The sequence below is a fragment of the Terrapene carolina genome, unplaced genomic scaffold (genome assembly GCF_002925995.2).
Source record: "Terrapene carolina triunguis isolate 2854851 unplaced genomic scaffold, T_m_triunguis-2.0 Scaffold62, whole genome shotgun sequence".
Taxonomy (NCBI): Eukaryota; Metazoa; Chordata; order Testudines; family Emydidae; genus Terrapene; species Terrapene triunguis.
Window position 1 is genome coordinate 7,496,294 of NW_020664413.1, and position 16,856 is coordinate 7,513,149.

The following is a 16,856-nucleotide window of genomic DNA, read 5'->3' on the forward strand; positions in this document are numbered from 1 at the left end:
CGCTGCTCCCTTCAAGAGGGGTGGAAATGAGAGGCGGAAGTGGGGAGGGGGCCTGACATTTATGAATTAGTAGTTGATTGACTATAAAACCATTCATTATTTCAGACCAAGCATCCAGAAGTGAATTAAAGGGAAAGCACCAGGTATTGTAGCTTTTAGGTCTGGTGGCTGCTCCAGAAAATGTGTGTGGGCAGAAAAAAAAAACAGATGTGAAGAGCTAGAAAGGAAAATCACTGAAAACAACTGCCCCGCCACCCTTTTTGTCCTCTGGTGAAACCAAACAAGGATTAGGTGATGGTGCTAGTAAAGAACTTGAAAGTGAAACTGACTAGTATCTCCAGTGTCTAAATTGATTGAGATGGTTTTAAAAAAAAAGCAAAGGTATAAATGCCAAAAAATGGTACATGTTTAAATTCCTCTCAACATGAATAAACTGAGGTCTAATTAGAAACAGGGGCAAGGAATTTTTTTCAGACATTGGTTTTAAGTTGACCGTGCCCAAGAACAAGAGGCAAAGCCTTCCCCAAATCACGAGTGGCAGGGAAGGAATGCTCTTGCAGATAAATTATCAATGCTGCCCTGAGTTCTTCCTCCTTTAGTCAATGGCAGTCATAAGGCAAGACATGTACACCCAGATATACAACAGAACTCAGCATCCAACAGCAATTATTGTTCTTATGGGAACTGAGCTCTGTAGACAATCTTCCCCCTGCAGCCCATGGCAATGCAAATACTTAACCTGTCCGGCATAGGACTGGCTATGCCAGGCAGCAGCCTAGTGCAGCAAAACATATAGCGACCGTTTGATTGTGTGATCATTGTGTATGACAACATAAACCCTTGCTCTGTACATCCCAGATAGATACAACAATGGCTCTATCACACAGGCAGAAACCATGCCCTGCAAAGCTTCTTGCATGCTTCTGGGATCTGTTTTCTTCATTCATAGCTCTCAATGATCTCAGTGGATGCTGAGGGCCCACTGAAGTTCATTGAAAGACTCCTGCGCATTGTTTCATGCCATGTGTGCATGTACTAAGGAGAGCAAGGCCAGCTTCCAAGCTTGGCAAAGAAGAGGTTCTGGTGGAACAGTAGTTTCCCGGGAGATCAGGACAGTCTCTGAATGATCAACCCAAGCCCCTGACAGTTGACTGCAGTGGCCGTGCCGTGGAAAAGAGAATAGCTGATGTGTAACAAGCCATTAGCTGCATTTTGAATGTGGCTTTTCAGCATTAGCAGGATCGTTCTGCATTTCTGACTTAGAGAAACATTAGATCATGATGTATCTTAAAAATGATTATTTCTCTCGAGTGACTTTATTTAAAAGACTTATATTACCCAGCATGGTTAAAGAGGGTGGGTGAATCTTTTGCCTGCAAAAGAAAATCCTAAAGGATACACGTTTATTCTACTTACTTTCTTGGGGGTTTAACAGTTACCCTACTGTGTCCTCACATTAGACAGGCTGCAAAAATGCTCCCACTGTACTGGGCACTGCACAGTGCCAGCTCTCCACTCTACCACTGAAAGTAAGTCTGCTGTGGAATCTTGAATACTTTCCACCTCGAGTACCTTAGCTTAACTCCTTTCAGTGTAGTTGGCAGGAAGGTTGTTTTTATGTAGTCTCTCGCCTCTCCTGGCAGCACAGCTGACGTAGTATCCCGATATGCATGTTCTGCTGAGCTCAAGGATTCTAGATTGAAATGCAGATAAGATCGTCAGATCGTCTTCCTGATTTGCCAGGGCATAAATATATAGGGATTTTTAATGCAGATTTTCTGTAGCTGAACCTAAAGGACCAGATCCTTAGCTGGTGCAAATCGACAAAGCTCTATTGAAGTCAAAGCTATATTGTTATCGCAGCTGGGACTCTTAAGTCAACCTTACAAAAGAGTGTGGAGTCAATGGAACTGGACTGATTTACACCAGCTGAGGATTTGGGCCAAGCCATGAAGAACTGTAGGTTTGTTTTGGGATGCTGCTTTCCTGCACAATAGAGAAATGCTGCAGGTGGTGGAAGCAAGTTACAATGGAGTATTTAGTTAAAATGGTGTTTGGAACAATAATCTAATATTTTAAAAGCTCCAGATACACAGAAAATGTGATGAAAAACTGAAGAGTGAGGGTGAGGAAGACCTGTGAAAACATTAGTTAATCTTTAATCAAGAAATTTTGTCTGATTGTAAAAGACACATGCAGTCTGGCCTTTTATTTTTACATTTGATCCCAGCTACAAATGTGGAATGCACCATCATTATAGACCAGATAATATATCCTAGCAAAGGACTACTGTGTGGTATATTTATTGAGACCCTGCTGATTGTATTTCTCTTGGCTTCCATAATTTTAGAACAAAAGGACATGGCCATAAGTCTGAATAGTCCAGGGCGGTGTGGAGAAATAACTTGATGAATTTTCCATTTGTCCTACAACTCTCTGAAATATTCGTGCTGTAAACTTGGAGTCAATAATACATATTAAAGTCTGTGGATTTAATAAGTCAGTGTAGGTGTTCTGTGCCTTCCGAGGCCACTTTATCTTTCCATCAAAGATGAAACACGCTTCTCAAATGAATAAAAAATAGGCCCGCAAATGATGACAAGTGAGAGCAATTTAGGCTCCTTTCACAGAACCTGAGCCGTAGACATTTTTAGCCGCCTCTGACTGTATACACAGATTGCACTTGTGCAGCTCTTGCCGTTATACTTTAGGTAAATAGTTCCAACCCAATCCCCACTCTGTGTCTACAGACATTCGGGAAAGGTGCTGCTGCCATTCCCAGTGTTGTGGATGGTGCAGATTTGGATTCTGCCAAACTCTGTCGAGTCTCATTTTTGTAACAAGGCTAGTTTTCCTTGGTGCTTCCTATAATCTCCCTGAGTTCAAAGAGCGCTTAGCTGCTTGTCTTTGTCAAAAACCCTGTTGGAGATCTTTTATGTTGAAGATGTAGGATTTCTCCGAATGACTTTGATTATTTATTCATTCCACTTCTCTGGTGTATGATAGCGCTGATATCATGAAGACCCCATGTCTTTGCATTGCTCATGCTCTGAAATTCATGGAGATTTAGTTCCTTTGAAATTGTTTTAAAAGAGAAGGAAAAGTTTTTGAAGTTTTTTTTTTTCCCCCAACAGTTCCGCAGCACGTTTTTCCAGCGTTCCATGCTCCCTTGCCAATTGACATGCGTCACCAGGAAGGAAGGTACCATTATGAACCTCACTCCATCCATGCTATTCATGGGTAAGTCTTGCATCTCTGCTCCCATGTGTTACTAAAACACTTCAGTCTAACCTCTTCTGGGTTTTTTTGTATTGATGCTAGGACTTGAGTGTGAAGCACAGCGCAATGGTTCAAGCACAGGGCTGTATAACAGGGAACTCCGCTTCTATTTCCAGAATTGCTGTGTGGCTTTAATCAAGTCAGTTAACCACCCTGTCCACTTTCCCCAGCTGATGATAGTATTTAGCCAGCTGTCTGGGGTGCGTGAGGTTTAATTAGAGTGTGTACAGTGCTTTAAGATCCTGGGATGGAAAGCAAAGTGCTATTACATCATTATTCAGCTGAGGTCATAGGAACAGGAATGGCCCAATACATTACCTGAGCTGGAACAAGAGCTGTACCGGGGAAAGAATTGTGCCCAGGCCTGGAAGGCGTTTTTCACTCTGTAATATACCTGAGACTTTTCTGACTACACTTTGGCTAAAACCCCTACTTTGGCTCCTCAATCTCCGTGGCCTTATGGTACCACTCCCTCCCTACCATCACTTTAAAAGTGAACTGAAAGGCTATTTGCCTGCCATATTGAGTTCATGAGGCTATTGGCATCACCAGCTATACAGGTATTGCCAAAGGGGCAGACTCTCAGGTAGCTGTGAGAGGCGGATAAGAGCCATAGATAAGGCTAACTGTGTTTCAGGTTTGATCTCCTGCATCAGTTGCTAAGGCCTGAGTTTTGTGTCTCTCCTTTGAAAGTTGACAGCCTCGCTGGGGCATAAAGCAGGGTAGGGAGGCGTGTTCCTTACATCACATCAGGTGTTGAAGAGAAAAAGTGGCTCAGTGGTTAGGGGAAGACACTGGAGCCTTTTTTAAAAATTGGCACCACATTTGCTATCCTCCAGTCATCTAGCACAGAGGCTGGTTTAAGCAATAGGTTACATACTACAGTTATAGTTCTGCAATTTCATGTTTGAGTTCTTTCAGAACCCTTGGGTGAATATCATCTGGTCCTGGTGATTTATTACTGTTTAATTTATCAAGTTGTTCCAAAACCTCCTCCATTGACACCTCAGTCTGAGACAGGTCCTTAGATTTGTCACCTAAGAAGAATGGCTCAGGTTTAGGAATCTCCCTCTTATCCACTGCAGTAAAGACCGAATGCAAATAATTCATTTCGCTTCTCTGCAACAGCCTTATCTTCCTTGTGTGCTTCTTTAGCACCTTGATTGTGTGGCAGGCTTCCTTCTTCTGATGTACTAAAAAAAAAAATGTTGCTGTTAGCTTTTGTGTCTTTTGCTAGTTGTTCTTCACATTCTTTTTTTACCTGCCTAATTATACTTTTACACTTGACTTGCCAGAGTTTGTCCGTTTCTATTTTCCTCACTAGGATTTGACTTCCTATTTTTTAAAGTGTCTTTTTGTCTCTAATCATCTCTTTAACTCTGTTGTTTAGGCATGGTGGAATTTTTTCATCCTCTTAGTGTTTTTTTTTCTTTTGTTTGGGGTATACAGATAGTTTGAGCCTCTATTCTGATGTTTTTAAAAAGTTTCCATGCAACTTGCAGGCATTTCACTTTTGTGACTGTTCCTTTTAATTTCCATTTAACAGCCTCTTTGTTGTGTAGTTCCCCTTTGAGAAGTGGTGGATTTCTTTGGCATTTTCCTCTCTACAAGGATGTTAAATTTAATTACATTATGGTTGTTATTACCAAGCAGTTCAGCTATATTCATTTCTTAGACCAGATCTTGTGCACCTCTTGGGACTAAGTCAACAATTGCCTCTCCCCTTGTGGGTTCTAGGATTAGCTGCTCCAAGAAGCAGTCATTAATGGTGTCTAAAAATTTAATCTCTGCATCCTGTCCTGAGGTTACGTGTACCCTGTCAATACAGGATAGTTGAAATCCCTCATTATTATTGGGCTTTCTGTTTTGGTAGTCTCTCGCTAATCTCCCTGAGTATTTCACATTCACTTTCACCATCTTGGTCAGGTGGTCAGTAGTATATTCCTACTGCTATACTCTTATTACTCAAGCATGGGCAAATAGGCATGTGTTTTGACCTAGATTATATTTGTATATCTGGGTGTCTAATACTGAGGTTGCTATTGACTCCAAGTATTAGTCTCCCTTTTCCACAGGCCTCCCCTTTCTCCAACAGACCACAAGACCACATCTCTTCACCTAGAGCTTCTTGTGAGGGACTGATCTGGTTGTCTAGTCTCCTCTGTCATCATTTTTAGGGTGTGTCCAGTTTGTCCATTTCCCATTCAGGATTTTCATTGGGCATCCAGTTGTCTTGCTCCCCTTTCCCCTGCCTTTTTAGGGAACAGCTGCTATGTTCATGCCTTCTTAAATCCAGGCAAGTTTCTTCATTGGGGTGGCCAAGCTAGAAAAGTAGCTCAGAACTTGCCAGCTTGGTCTTACAAGTTGACTACTAGTGTGAATAAGAGCTTGACAGTATTCTATTAGTCAGATAATCTCCAGCTGGGTGAGGAGCTCCGAAACGTCTGGTGGTCAGCAAGTTAGATGTTCAGTTTACCCATCCCAGTATGCCGATATACTAGTAATGGCCACATTCCTCAAGTGGAGAACCAGTAGTCGCCTGTTAGTATTTAGCATAAAGAACCATGTGAACAGAACTGGATGCTCAATAGCTAAAGCCCTTTTTCATTTAGGATGCTTCAGCTCATCAACATCCTAATAGTATGCAGCACAGAGTAACATCTTGCATAATATTTAGTGTATTAGAGCTTGTCCATAAGTCTCAGAAGAGGAAATTCACTCTTGCTTTGAAAATTCCAGCCATATTCATCCCTCTTTTGGAGCTTGCGTTAAAGGGCTGCCTCTGTGGCTGGTGAAGCACCAAAGGTGAACAGCACACCACCTCTATGGAAGGTTTTTTGTGCATAGGCTCACTGGCAGGTACCGCATTTTTTAGGATATAATCCAGACTGGAAAATAAAATGGAACTCTATTTTATTTGCGTGCTTATATACTGCCCCCTACTAATGGATAGACTCAGAACTGCTCACCCATCTGTGCTAGACCCTACGTTGCTAACAACTAAGAGAGATTTTCCTTTCACTCGAGTGATAAAGGCCTGTGTTGTGGGGGCAAGAGAATGCGAGTTCTATTCAGGCTGTTACTGTGAAGTTCTAAGTGGCCGTGGTGTGCTGCACAGTGTCAGTGGTGAAATTCCTGCTTGCTTTTCGATTTATTCTACCTTTTCTCGTCTCTCTTTCTCTCTTACCTCCATGCATCTCAGCCTCATCTCCTTGTTACCTCTAGTCTTAAGACTCCTTTCTACTGCTTTCCTATCTTTTTCCCTTTTCTTTCCCTTCTCTTACACATCCTCTTCTATGACTCTTCTCTCCTCCTCTGTCCTCTGCAGAGAATGTTGCATCTCACTTATTCTCTTCAGTACATGACAATAAAAGAAATGTCTGAAGCCAGGACCGCCTAGGGTATTGTGGGGTGGGGCTGTTACACACAGCATCCTGAACAACTGCACAGTTGTTATACATGGGTTTGCTTGACTCTGCTGGCATAGTTTAGACTGTAGATATCTATAGTTAGCTTGGTGCTAGGGAAAGACAATATAATTATTTTTTTTTTTAAAGTAGCATATACATTTTCCCTCTAGAAAAATATCATAAATGCTAGGAAGAAAAATTGAGTCACTGAGCTTTGGCTTTATGATTAATGTGATCGGAGCTTGACAGAGGTTCCCCAATTCATCAAGACCATATTCTAGCTGTCTACTTTCTTGCCTGTACCAAATGTATCTAATTACATGAACATTGCACAGCAAATTAGATGTAGTCTCATTTGTTGTCAGCCATGGAGTCTTATTATTTGCCTTCTGGTTTGTGTCAAAGGTTTGTTTCCCGATTGCTCAAAGTGACATTGCTATACATTCCTCTTTATCATTGTTTGCATATAAGCTAATGAGAACACCAGTTATTTTATCATAGCTGTCAGGTAGTAATCAGCAGGGTTCTGTCTAGCGGGACGGGACATACAGGACAGTCATATATGCAAGGCTCTTTGTTTGAGACCTAAAATAAAAAGTTGAAGTATAGAAAGACTGATGAGTAATAAAGGAGCTGTGCATTCAATTTGTTGTTGGGTGTGTTGGCATTTCAGTCATTTCCACTTTAAGAAACATGACAAATAGTTTTGGGGTTTTCTTTGGCTTCTTCCTATTTACTGAACTTCAATTACATGGACCTGGTTGCGTAACAAGACAAGCCCAAGTACCACCTGAGGAAATACTTTGTGTGATCCAAGTTACACCTTTCAGGCCAAAGTAATATTTAGTTGGTCTTTAGGACATTCAACTTTTTTGTCCCCCCACCCCTTATTTTTGCTTTGTTACATGATATACCAGCTGTGTCATCTGTGGAAACAGTCATTGTAGGCAGATGGTGCCAGCTGCAACCATGTGGTTTTTGGCACAGTCACGGCATATGCTTGGATAATCCAGAAAAATCTCACTTTTGATCACTTTCTGCTCTGAGACTGGCAAATGTCTGACATCCTTAACTAAGTTTCTTCACTCTGTTGTTGTACTGCGATCTCTGCGGCTGCAGAGATTTCACACCAATAAGAACATTGTGGTATCAAGGTATCAGCTTGGATTCTAATGTCATTGGGTTTATGTTTATATGAAGAAAGGAGAGAGAGGCAAGGGAAAACTTCTATGAAAAGCAGAGGCAATAGGGATGATCAAGTGGAGAAGGTGAAAATAGAGCACAGAGTGAAAAACAGATGGGGGGTGTAAAAAGAGGAGCAGAGCGTGAAAAGAAATTATACTAGTGAAAATAAATGCATTATATATAGTGTATTACATCTAAAACCAACATCAGAATAATATTTAAGGTTGCAAAGTCAAGCACTCAGAAGTTAGGAAATGCCAAATTAAGGTTGCTTGTGCAATCTTAATTCTACTCCCTTGTGCATATTCGCTGTGATACACTCTTTAATTATACAGTCATACTGTTTTTTCCACAACACTTCTATCTCATTCAACACACAAGATGGACTGTGTCCTGAGGATGAATTATGATGATATATGTTCCCTACAGTATTTATTTATTGATTGGAATTTCTCTCTTCACTTTTCATCACAGTTTGCTGTAAGAAGACCAGAGACCCAATATTGGTTGAATCAAACTTTCAGACTCCAGTATTCCACTGAGACAAATGACTTCACTTGATGCATTCGAACAGTGGATTGTAAAAAAGGGGCTATTGTGTATTTTAGCAAGATTCTTCATATGACTTTATAAAAGTTTACTTCACTCGGGTCCGATTGTGCAATCCTGAATCTTGGTAGTAACCCCATTTGAATGAATGGGACCACTCGTGTCAAGTTTGCAGGATCATGTCCTTAAATAGATAGTAAAATTCCTTCCAGAGACTCAGGTGATTATTAGTAGCCCCTTTCTCTCCCCATGTCTAGGCTTTCTTAGCTACTCTGTTTTTTTCAAAACAAAAAAACAAAACAAAAAAACCCTAACTCAGCTAGAAAGCCTCTGCCAACGCAAGAGCCCTCAGGGCTAACCCTTGTAAGCAGCATGCTTAGGCTTGACTCAGCAAGAGGCTTTTTAACAGTAGCTCCTAAACAGAGGTTAAAGCCCTGTCAGACGCTCTGTAGTGTAACAAACAAAAGCAGCGTTGTTTCTGTGCTGGCGTTCTAGTGTCTTTTCAGGATGTGGTTCTGACATTATTATTTTTTTTTTTTTAAGAATTGTTGTTTCGTCACCCAAATTCTGTTGTCCCTTTAAAAAAAACATAGAATCCCAAGACCAAACTCACCACTGGCGTAAATGTGTGAAATACCATTGGTTTCAGTGATCTGCACCAGAGCTGAATTTCCCCCAAAAGATCTTGAGATGGAAAGACTTTTCTAGTCCATCTCCCTGCCAGTGCAAAAGTGTTCCCAATTGTCCCTTTCTGAGTGCTTTTATCTGGCTTAATTTTAAATGTCTCAATAGATGGGGCTTCAATAAGTTTCCTGGGAGCTGAAGTTTTCCCTGGTGTTCAACTTACATTTTTCCTACATCTGACCCCAGTTCTCCTAGTTTTACTCTACTCTGTGTCTTTTTTACTATGGTAAACAGTTCTTCTGCCTCCTGGATACTTACAACATTTTTCCAAAATCAGGTGCAAAATTTCCTAGAAATATCGATATATTTATGGGCAAAGCTGGCAAAGTTGCCCGTTATTAAGCTTCTCATTATAAGATCCTGTTTTCAATTGCTTCTAACTTTGCTGAACGTTAACCATTAGGGCTGAAATTTTCCATGGTGGGTGTCTGCCTCAGGCTGTTTTTTTAAGTTTCAGCTACAATGGTTTAGCCACCTGCAAGAACAAGGTCTGGGCAGAGCAGGAAACTGGAACTGTCTGGGCAAGCAGATGGACAGGGATGAGGAGGGGGGTGGGGAAACTGGGATGAGGAGTTAGGAGTGTTGGGGTGGGGGGTGGGGGAGTAGCACACAATCCACTATACCCAGAAGGCGTTTCTGCCTTGGAAAGAGATGGCAGTCCTAATCCCGGCAGGCAGTTAAAAAAGGGAGACTCCTTCGTTAAGGTCACTTCTTTTAGAAATAAGCACACTAGTCAATTTACCTCATAACATACATGCCAATAAAATGTGTGCATTTTCATATTTACTTTGCTACAGGAGTAGCAAAGCTTTGGCACGTTCTGATTGATGGTACTGTGCTGCTTTGGAGATAGAGAGCGCTCCCTCCGGAGTCAAAGCAAACAGCTGCCCGGAGACACATTTTTGTGTATTTTGCAATTTCATTACTTTGACCAAATGGATACGTTCGTTGCTCATTTGGAAAGCAGTTTTGGCTGATTATATGGAGTTTACCCTGTGCCCTTCTTTCTCCCAACCCCCCTCTCACAGACATACATACACGCACTTCCTTTCCTAGACTGGATGACTAAAGAGATCAATAATGGATTATAGAGCCTGTTTCACTCTAGGATGCTGGTTCAAACCTATCCCAAATCTGTAATTACTAAAAGTTATTACCTTCTGATGGTTCTTTGGTGACTCCTATGAAGTGATTTGGGGAATGTTAATACAGCTCTCACTGTAAAACAAACATAGGTAGCACTACTTGGATGCCTTGTCCAATTTCAAGAGGCCAAAGATTAAATGGTCAGGATACTAAATTGCGTCTGTCTTGCTTTGTGCATTTGGAGAATTGACTTCACCTCTCTGTGCCGCCGTTTCTCGCTCTCTAAAAGAGGGGTAGGACCTTTCTAATGCTCTTTGAGAGCGAGGATGAAACATGAGAGATGCTGAGTACTGCTGTATGACCCTTTCATCTCTAGACGTGGTCTGTGAGAGCTGGGTTGTGGCACATTGCTACCTTCTGTCCTGTGGATCCACAGAAAATGAGCACCCACAATTCCCATCAGCTTCAGTAGCGACATTGTGTGCTCAGAACTTGTGAACATATTAAGCCATTGGAAACCAGAGCTGGCCTCTCTGGCACCTTTCACCAGCACTAAAGTCATATGAAATGAAAAAATAAATAAAAAGGAGCAAGAGACGGTGGCTGCTCACATGATAGCTAGAGAGTTTGTGTAGCTTTTCTGATGGTATAACCAATTCCAGCATGAAAACATAAATCAGCCCCTCTCTTCTGATGCCTATTCACAATGGTGTCATAGTAGTGATTACATGGAAATGGAGTTATACAATATATTTCCTTAATTTGAGGATATAATTTCTTTTGACTCTGTATGTGCTAAGCATCTCAGTGGAGACTTTCAAAGTGGTCTAGGGGATTTAGACACATTGCACAACAATTTTAATGGAAGATGTCTGTTTAAACCCCTCAGAGTGCTTTGAACATCTCAACCATAAACTTTAAATCCAAACAGATTTGAAAGTATGTTGTGTCAGAGTTGCTAAACCATAAAGTAAGGTGCAAGCCTTGTAGACTGAATTAATAAATGTACTGGGCCAGATCTGTAGCTGTTGTAAATTGGCTTAGCTCCAGTGAAGTTAGTGGATTTCAATTGGCTTCAAGGGAGCTGTGCCAGTTAACACTAGCTGAGGGTCTGGCTCGTTAAATTGCAAGAATTTTTTCTGAAACGTGAACTGCAACTCTGACTTGATCCAATCACTGTTGGATATGTAAAACTGATTAGGATATTCTGCATTGAAAACAGGAATCTGATCTCTGAGGGCTTTTATTTAAATCTCTGGCGTGTGTTCGTTGATGACATCACTCCATAAAACCCACTGCTGCTTTTGAGTAAGTGTCATTCTCAAAGCTTCACGTCAAAAGTCTTAAGTGATAATTCCTTTGCTTACCTCTCTTTATTACAGGTTGAAAGTGACTTCATGCTCCACCCTTATCCAGTGCTAAACTCACACTTTAGAAAAAAAAACTGAACTCCATTCCCTCACTGCTTTCCTAGGGGTAAATATTCAGACAATAAAATAAAGGATGGGCAACGGTCAAAATTTCCCATCTGTGGAAAATTTTATAGGCTATTTTCAGCGGTATGGTCCATTCTCTAAACTTTTTAGGATTCCCTCAATAGTCCATTCTCTACCACTGTTCACATGCTGACCTCATGTGTCATGGGAGTTGAACAGTTATTACCTCTTGCCATTCACTTCATAAAATTTTCACAGTCTTTTCCAGTCTAAATGGGAAGGGATCCCCCTTGCCTTCCATTTTTCTTAACTTTAAATCCTCCCTGTAAGGCCATATTTCACAACCAACCTAGTTCTTGTGGACTCATGGAAATGAGATGTTATGATGACTTATTGCAGCACCTGGTGCATCCCAGTGCCAATGCATCATTGTTCCTTATAGAATGTTCTCCAGTGCTGTGTCCAATCCAGTTTTAAATGTCCCAAAGGATGGAGTTCCACTACTTCCTTTACCAGACTGTTACACAATCTAATGGAGCTCTCCATTAGTTTACTTTGATAAGTCACCCTACATCTTCTCTTCTTTAATTTCACCCCCTTACTACTAGCAACTCCCTAATAAAATTTTGCACTTCAGACATTTGTAGAATGTTATCATATTCCTCCTGTTCTTAGTAACCAATTAGACCCACTGTAGCCTATAACATTTCCTCAGAAATCAATTATTTTAACCCCCTCATTTTCATTGGGCTTCTCTGAAATCCTTCTAGCTTGTAGAGAAGACTGGAGAAGACCCATCAGTGGCACTGGTTAGCGATAGAGAGGATAAGGTACTCCCTTTTCCCAGGGCTGCACATTCTGCCTCCACAGCACTCTTCACCACTGGCCCAGGCAAGCAAACAGTGGGCAGTATTGAGAGACAAAACCGAATGGCAGGAATGTTGGCTTACGACACGGGAATGAAAATGCAGGATCTTTGATGTCCATGCAGAGCACAGATATTTAAAATCTCATCCAAAAGACCCCCACTCTCACAAAAAAAGTGCATAAAAGTCCATTTACCCTGGAAAGATGAAGGATTGAGTCAACTCTACTGGGATTAGAACATGTGGTTCGAGGGATTCTAGATATTTCAAACCTGATGCTAAGACCACCCATATGGCTGGGGCAAAAAAAAAAAAGCCCCTATTTGGCAGAGCTGTGGATCTGGATACCCTGCCTGGAGCTAACTCTACACACGCATTTGCAAAACTCAAAGGGCAGACCAGGGTGCTATTGTTCTGAAAAGTTGCAAATCTGCAGAAAGCTTCAGCTGGAGTACATTCTTTCAAATGGGCATTCTGGATCCCTTAATTTGACTCTGAGCCACAGATGTATGCTTTTCTTCTGTGTGCCAGCGCTCTTTGAGAAACTGTACTTTTATATAATGAGGAGTGCTGGAATAATTTGTAGAGTGGGGGTCCTGAGAGCTGTTGAACCAAACTGTAAATCCTGTATCTGATGGAAGCCACTTCAAGCCAGGGGTTGCGGCAGCATCCCCAGCACCCCTAGTTCCAGCATCTATATAATTTTATGCTTTGTAGGCTTTTTATAACTTTTCTTTTCTGTTTCCCAGTTGAAATAGGCAAATAACAGAGCTAAACTTTGATATTCAGAAATTAGAGAATGAAAATACCGGACCCTCGCTAGAACGCGGGATTTGGGATCCACGTGTGGTACCGCGTTATAGCGGGGACTGCGTTAAAATGAATTGCAATTAAAGTAATTAAATTTGGGATCCATGGCCGCGACCGCGTTATATGCGAATTCACGCTATATAGACGCGTGTTCTAGTGAGGGTCCAGTGTAATCAGACTAGATGCCTAATTCCATTATCTTTCAATGAAATTTAGGCTCCTAAATGCCTAAGCTACTTTTAAAATGGGACTTAGGCTCTTAAATCGGGGGCTTTTGAAAATTTTACCCCAGGTCCTGTTAATAGCACAGTGCCACAGTAATAACATCATGAAGACGAGTTATTCTGTTTCGTCTTGAGTGTTCTTAAGAATCTTCTCCATTATGGTCCTGGAGGTACTTTAGCTACTTGCAATTTGCAAACCGGATGAAGGACTTGTTAGCTGCTGATTGAATGCCTCATCTGAAAACCTCTAATAAGATCCCACAGAGTAACCACATATCCAAAATTACTGCTGCTAGAGGAAGGGCTACAGGACTGTGGTTCATACATAAATAAAATGGGAAAGTTTCAAGTTCATTTCTACTTTAGGGCAATACTTTAATCCAGATAATGTGTCCCGATTCTCAGAACGCCATGATTCAGTACAACTTCATTTTATATATCACCTTTCATCCCAAAATGCTCTACGGTATTAAACACTTCAAGAGAAGACTCTATGTGATATGAATGACAGAAAGCAGTCATGTAAAGATATTGGGCAGTGAAAGAATTAAAGTGTTCCATCATCAAACCAATAAATGAAAGGGAGCTTAATTTAAGAGATGTAGGCAACAGGAAAAAAGAGAAGTCTGAAGAAGAGATTTGAAAAGAGATGGACAGGTGATAAGGCAGAGTGGTATATAAAGGTTTTCTAGGCAGCAAAGCTTAAATCTATCCCTATTCAGGAAAGCACTTAAGCACATGCTTAATTTGAAGTATGTGCTTAAATCCCATTGACTTCAATGGGACTTAATCATAGGCTCAAACGCTCTCCTGAATTGAGGCCTTAAAAACACCCACTACATAGATTTCATTAAATCTCACTTATAGAATTCAGCTGTTAAAACATTAATATTGCATTCATTTGACAGGACAATCTAGACTTTCCAACTGACTTTAGACTTGTTAGGGTGTTAGATTTTTTGCTGATGTTGCAGGCTTCAGGAATGGCTCTCTTGATTCAAATATAAACTAACAGAGATGGTGTCATAATGATATTCAGCCCAGTCCTGCAGTGCTCAATGGGGGGAAATTCCCAGTGAAGTAAGTGGGATTCTTGTCCTGAATATTGACTGTGATCATATATGCAGTTAAGAGGGAGAGGAGATTCTCTTGGATCGATTTAGCAATTTAAATGTCCTGTTTGAAATAACCAAAGGTTTCTGCATCCTGAGTTAATGGTAGTTGTGTTTATTTAGAACTACTGACTGCCTAATACCTTCCAGTGGCATCTCTTCCCTGTTTGTATCCTTGATGTAGTGAGCAATTCTACTATAATACCAGCTGCCAGATTCTGAGGTCTTAAATATAGTACCAGTTCCATGGCTAGGATAGAATAAACTTATTCAGTTTAAATTGCAACTTAGTGTCTGATACAAGGCCCACTAAACATAATGAAAGTCTTTCCTTCCATTGACTTCAGTGGTCTTTGGAGCCAGTGTGGTCACACCACTCATCTAGAAAATAGATAGTTGGATAATGGTGTTGAACTAGTTTTCAATTACAGTAAAAACAGTGCATCCCTAATATAGATACTTCTGCCATCCCTATTACCCATAGTATCTGAGCACCTCTCTTATGTATTTATCCTCATAACATCCTTGCGAAGTACTATCATCCCACTTTACAGAAGGGGAACTGAGGCACAGAGAGACTAAGTGACTTGCCCAAGGTCACGCAGGAAGCCTGTGTTGGAGCAAGAAATTGAACCTTGGACTCCCATGTCTTTGGCCAACATCCTAACCACAGGTCTATCCTTCCTCTCTAATCTGCATTAATCATTAATCATCTGCACCCTGGCTCCCATAAAATGTGTGAATTACCACATGCCAGGGTCTAGGTCAATGTGAATAACGTCATATTTTCCATGGGCTGGTAAGGAAGAACATTGAATGCAGTTCCTAGGGAAAAGGTCATAGCTCTTACCATATCCCCTCTTCCTAGCTGCTTCCTCACCTCCCGCTGAACTATTTCTGTCTATAAGGGAAAGTGGCCGAGGGTGTGAGAAATAATGTGATGTGCGGATGAGAAGAAAAGAATCTGCAAAGTTCAGTACAATGCGTTTAAACATTTAAATAGAAGTTTACTTGCTTCCAAGTTACCCCACTAGCATTCTCAAAACAAAGAAATAAAAACTTATATTTATTTTGCACCTCTCAGCCCAACAGATCCCAAAGCACTTCATACACTTCAAAAAGAGAGGTCTCGTGTCACCCACAACTAAAATCCAGCCATCTCCGGAGTAGAGTACAGTTGCTGTTTAACCTCACACAGCAAAATTCTGCTGCAGTTTAGGTGAGGAAGTGAAGAGTGCCTTACCCAATACAAATGATAGATGGAAATTAGATGATCAGAATGTAAGAACCTAAAATGGAATTTGGCCAGGGTAGTGGATTTAACAACCCTACTCTTTCACAAGTGGTCCAAGGGATCTTTAATGAGCACAAGTACTCAGTACCTCTGCTTTATATCTGATTGGAAAGGCAGCATCTCAAGCAACAAAGTTCTCCTTGATAGTATGTTCTGGGGTATTGAATGCTGAGTCAGAGGGAAAAGTACTAAATACTAATTCACCAACACTGCTTCCTGCGACAACCTGGGGTTTTCCTTGGAGGTCTCCTGTTCACGTACTAAGTCTTGACCCCACTTGGCTTGTGAGATCTAACACTGGTATAGCTCCAGACTTCCTATCTTCATTGTCTGGTTTGATTCCAATCAGCATTGAGATGGATACAGTCACAAGGATAAGAGATTCTCCAGCCTGCTTCTTCTGAAAACAGCTGGCTTGATCCTCACCTAATGCAGGTAGAAGATACCTGAGCTTTCTCTACTTCCCCTCCAGTGCCTGATCTGCTGATGAACCTCAATGTCCCAGTAATCCTGTTTTCTCTTGAGCAAGACTGCACTTGTGTTGAATTACGTGGTGAACTACATGAAGAGCTTGTCTACACACACAAGTTGCACTGATTCGACTAAAGGTATGGTGTTACACCAGTTTAATTAAACCAGTGGAGCTTTGTGTGGGTACTCTCCGACATCTATTTAAACCTGGTTTATTCCTTGCACTGAGGCACAGAGACTTGCCCAAAGTGACATCGTGAGTACATGACCTGGTATTCAAACTCAAGAGTTCTGATTTCTGGTTGGTTGCTCTAAATAACAGACCATACTCCCTTCTAGAAATCTTGTACTGGATTCAGTAGTTTTCTATCCTTCAGTAGTTGTCAGTCTACTTTGCCAGACTGGCTTTGACTCAGATTCTGGTTATATGATTGATTTCACTGCTTTGCC

General features: G+C 41.1%; 1 protein-coding gene across 1 annotated transcript in view; it reads left to right on the forward strand.

Annotated features, from left to right (window-relative positions):
• GLI2 (GLI family zinc finger 2) overlaps nucleotides 1–16,856 on the forward strand; it is a 251,937-nt gene that overhangs the window by 154,282 nt on the left and 80,799 nt on the right. The window contains exon 3 of the mRNA XM_024197581.2: nucleotides 3,135–3,240. Within this exon, the coding sequence (XP_024053349.1) occupies nucleotides 3,135–3,240 (106 nt within the window). The remainder of the gene's footprint in view (nucleotides 1–3,134; nucleotides 3,241–16,856) is intronic.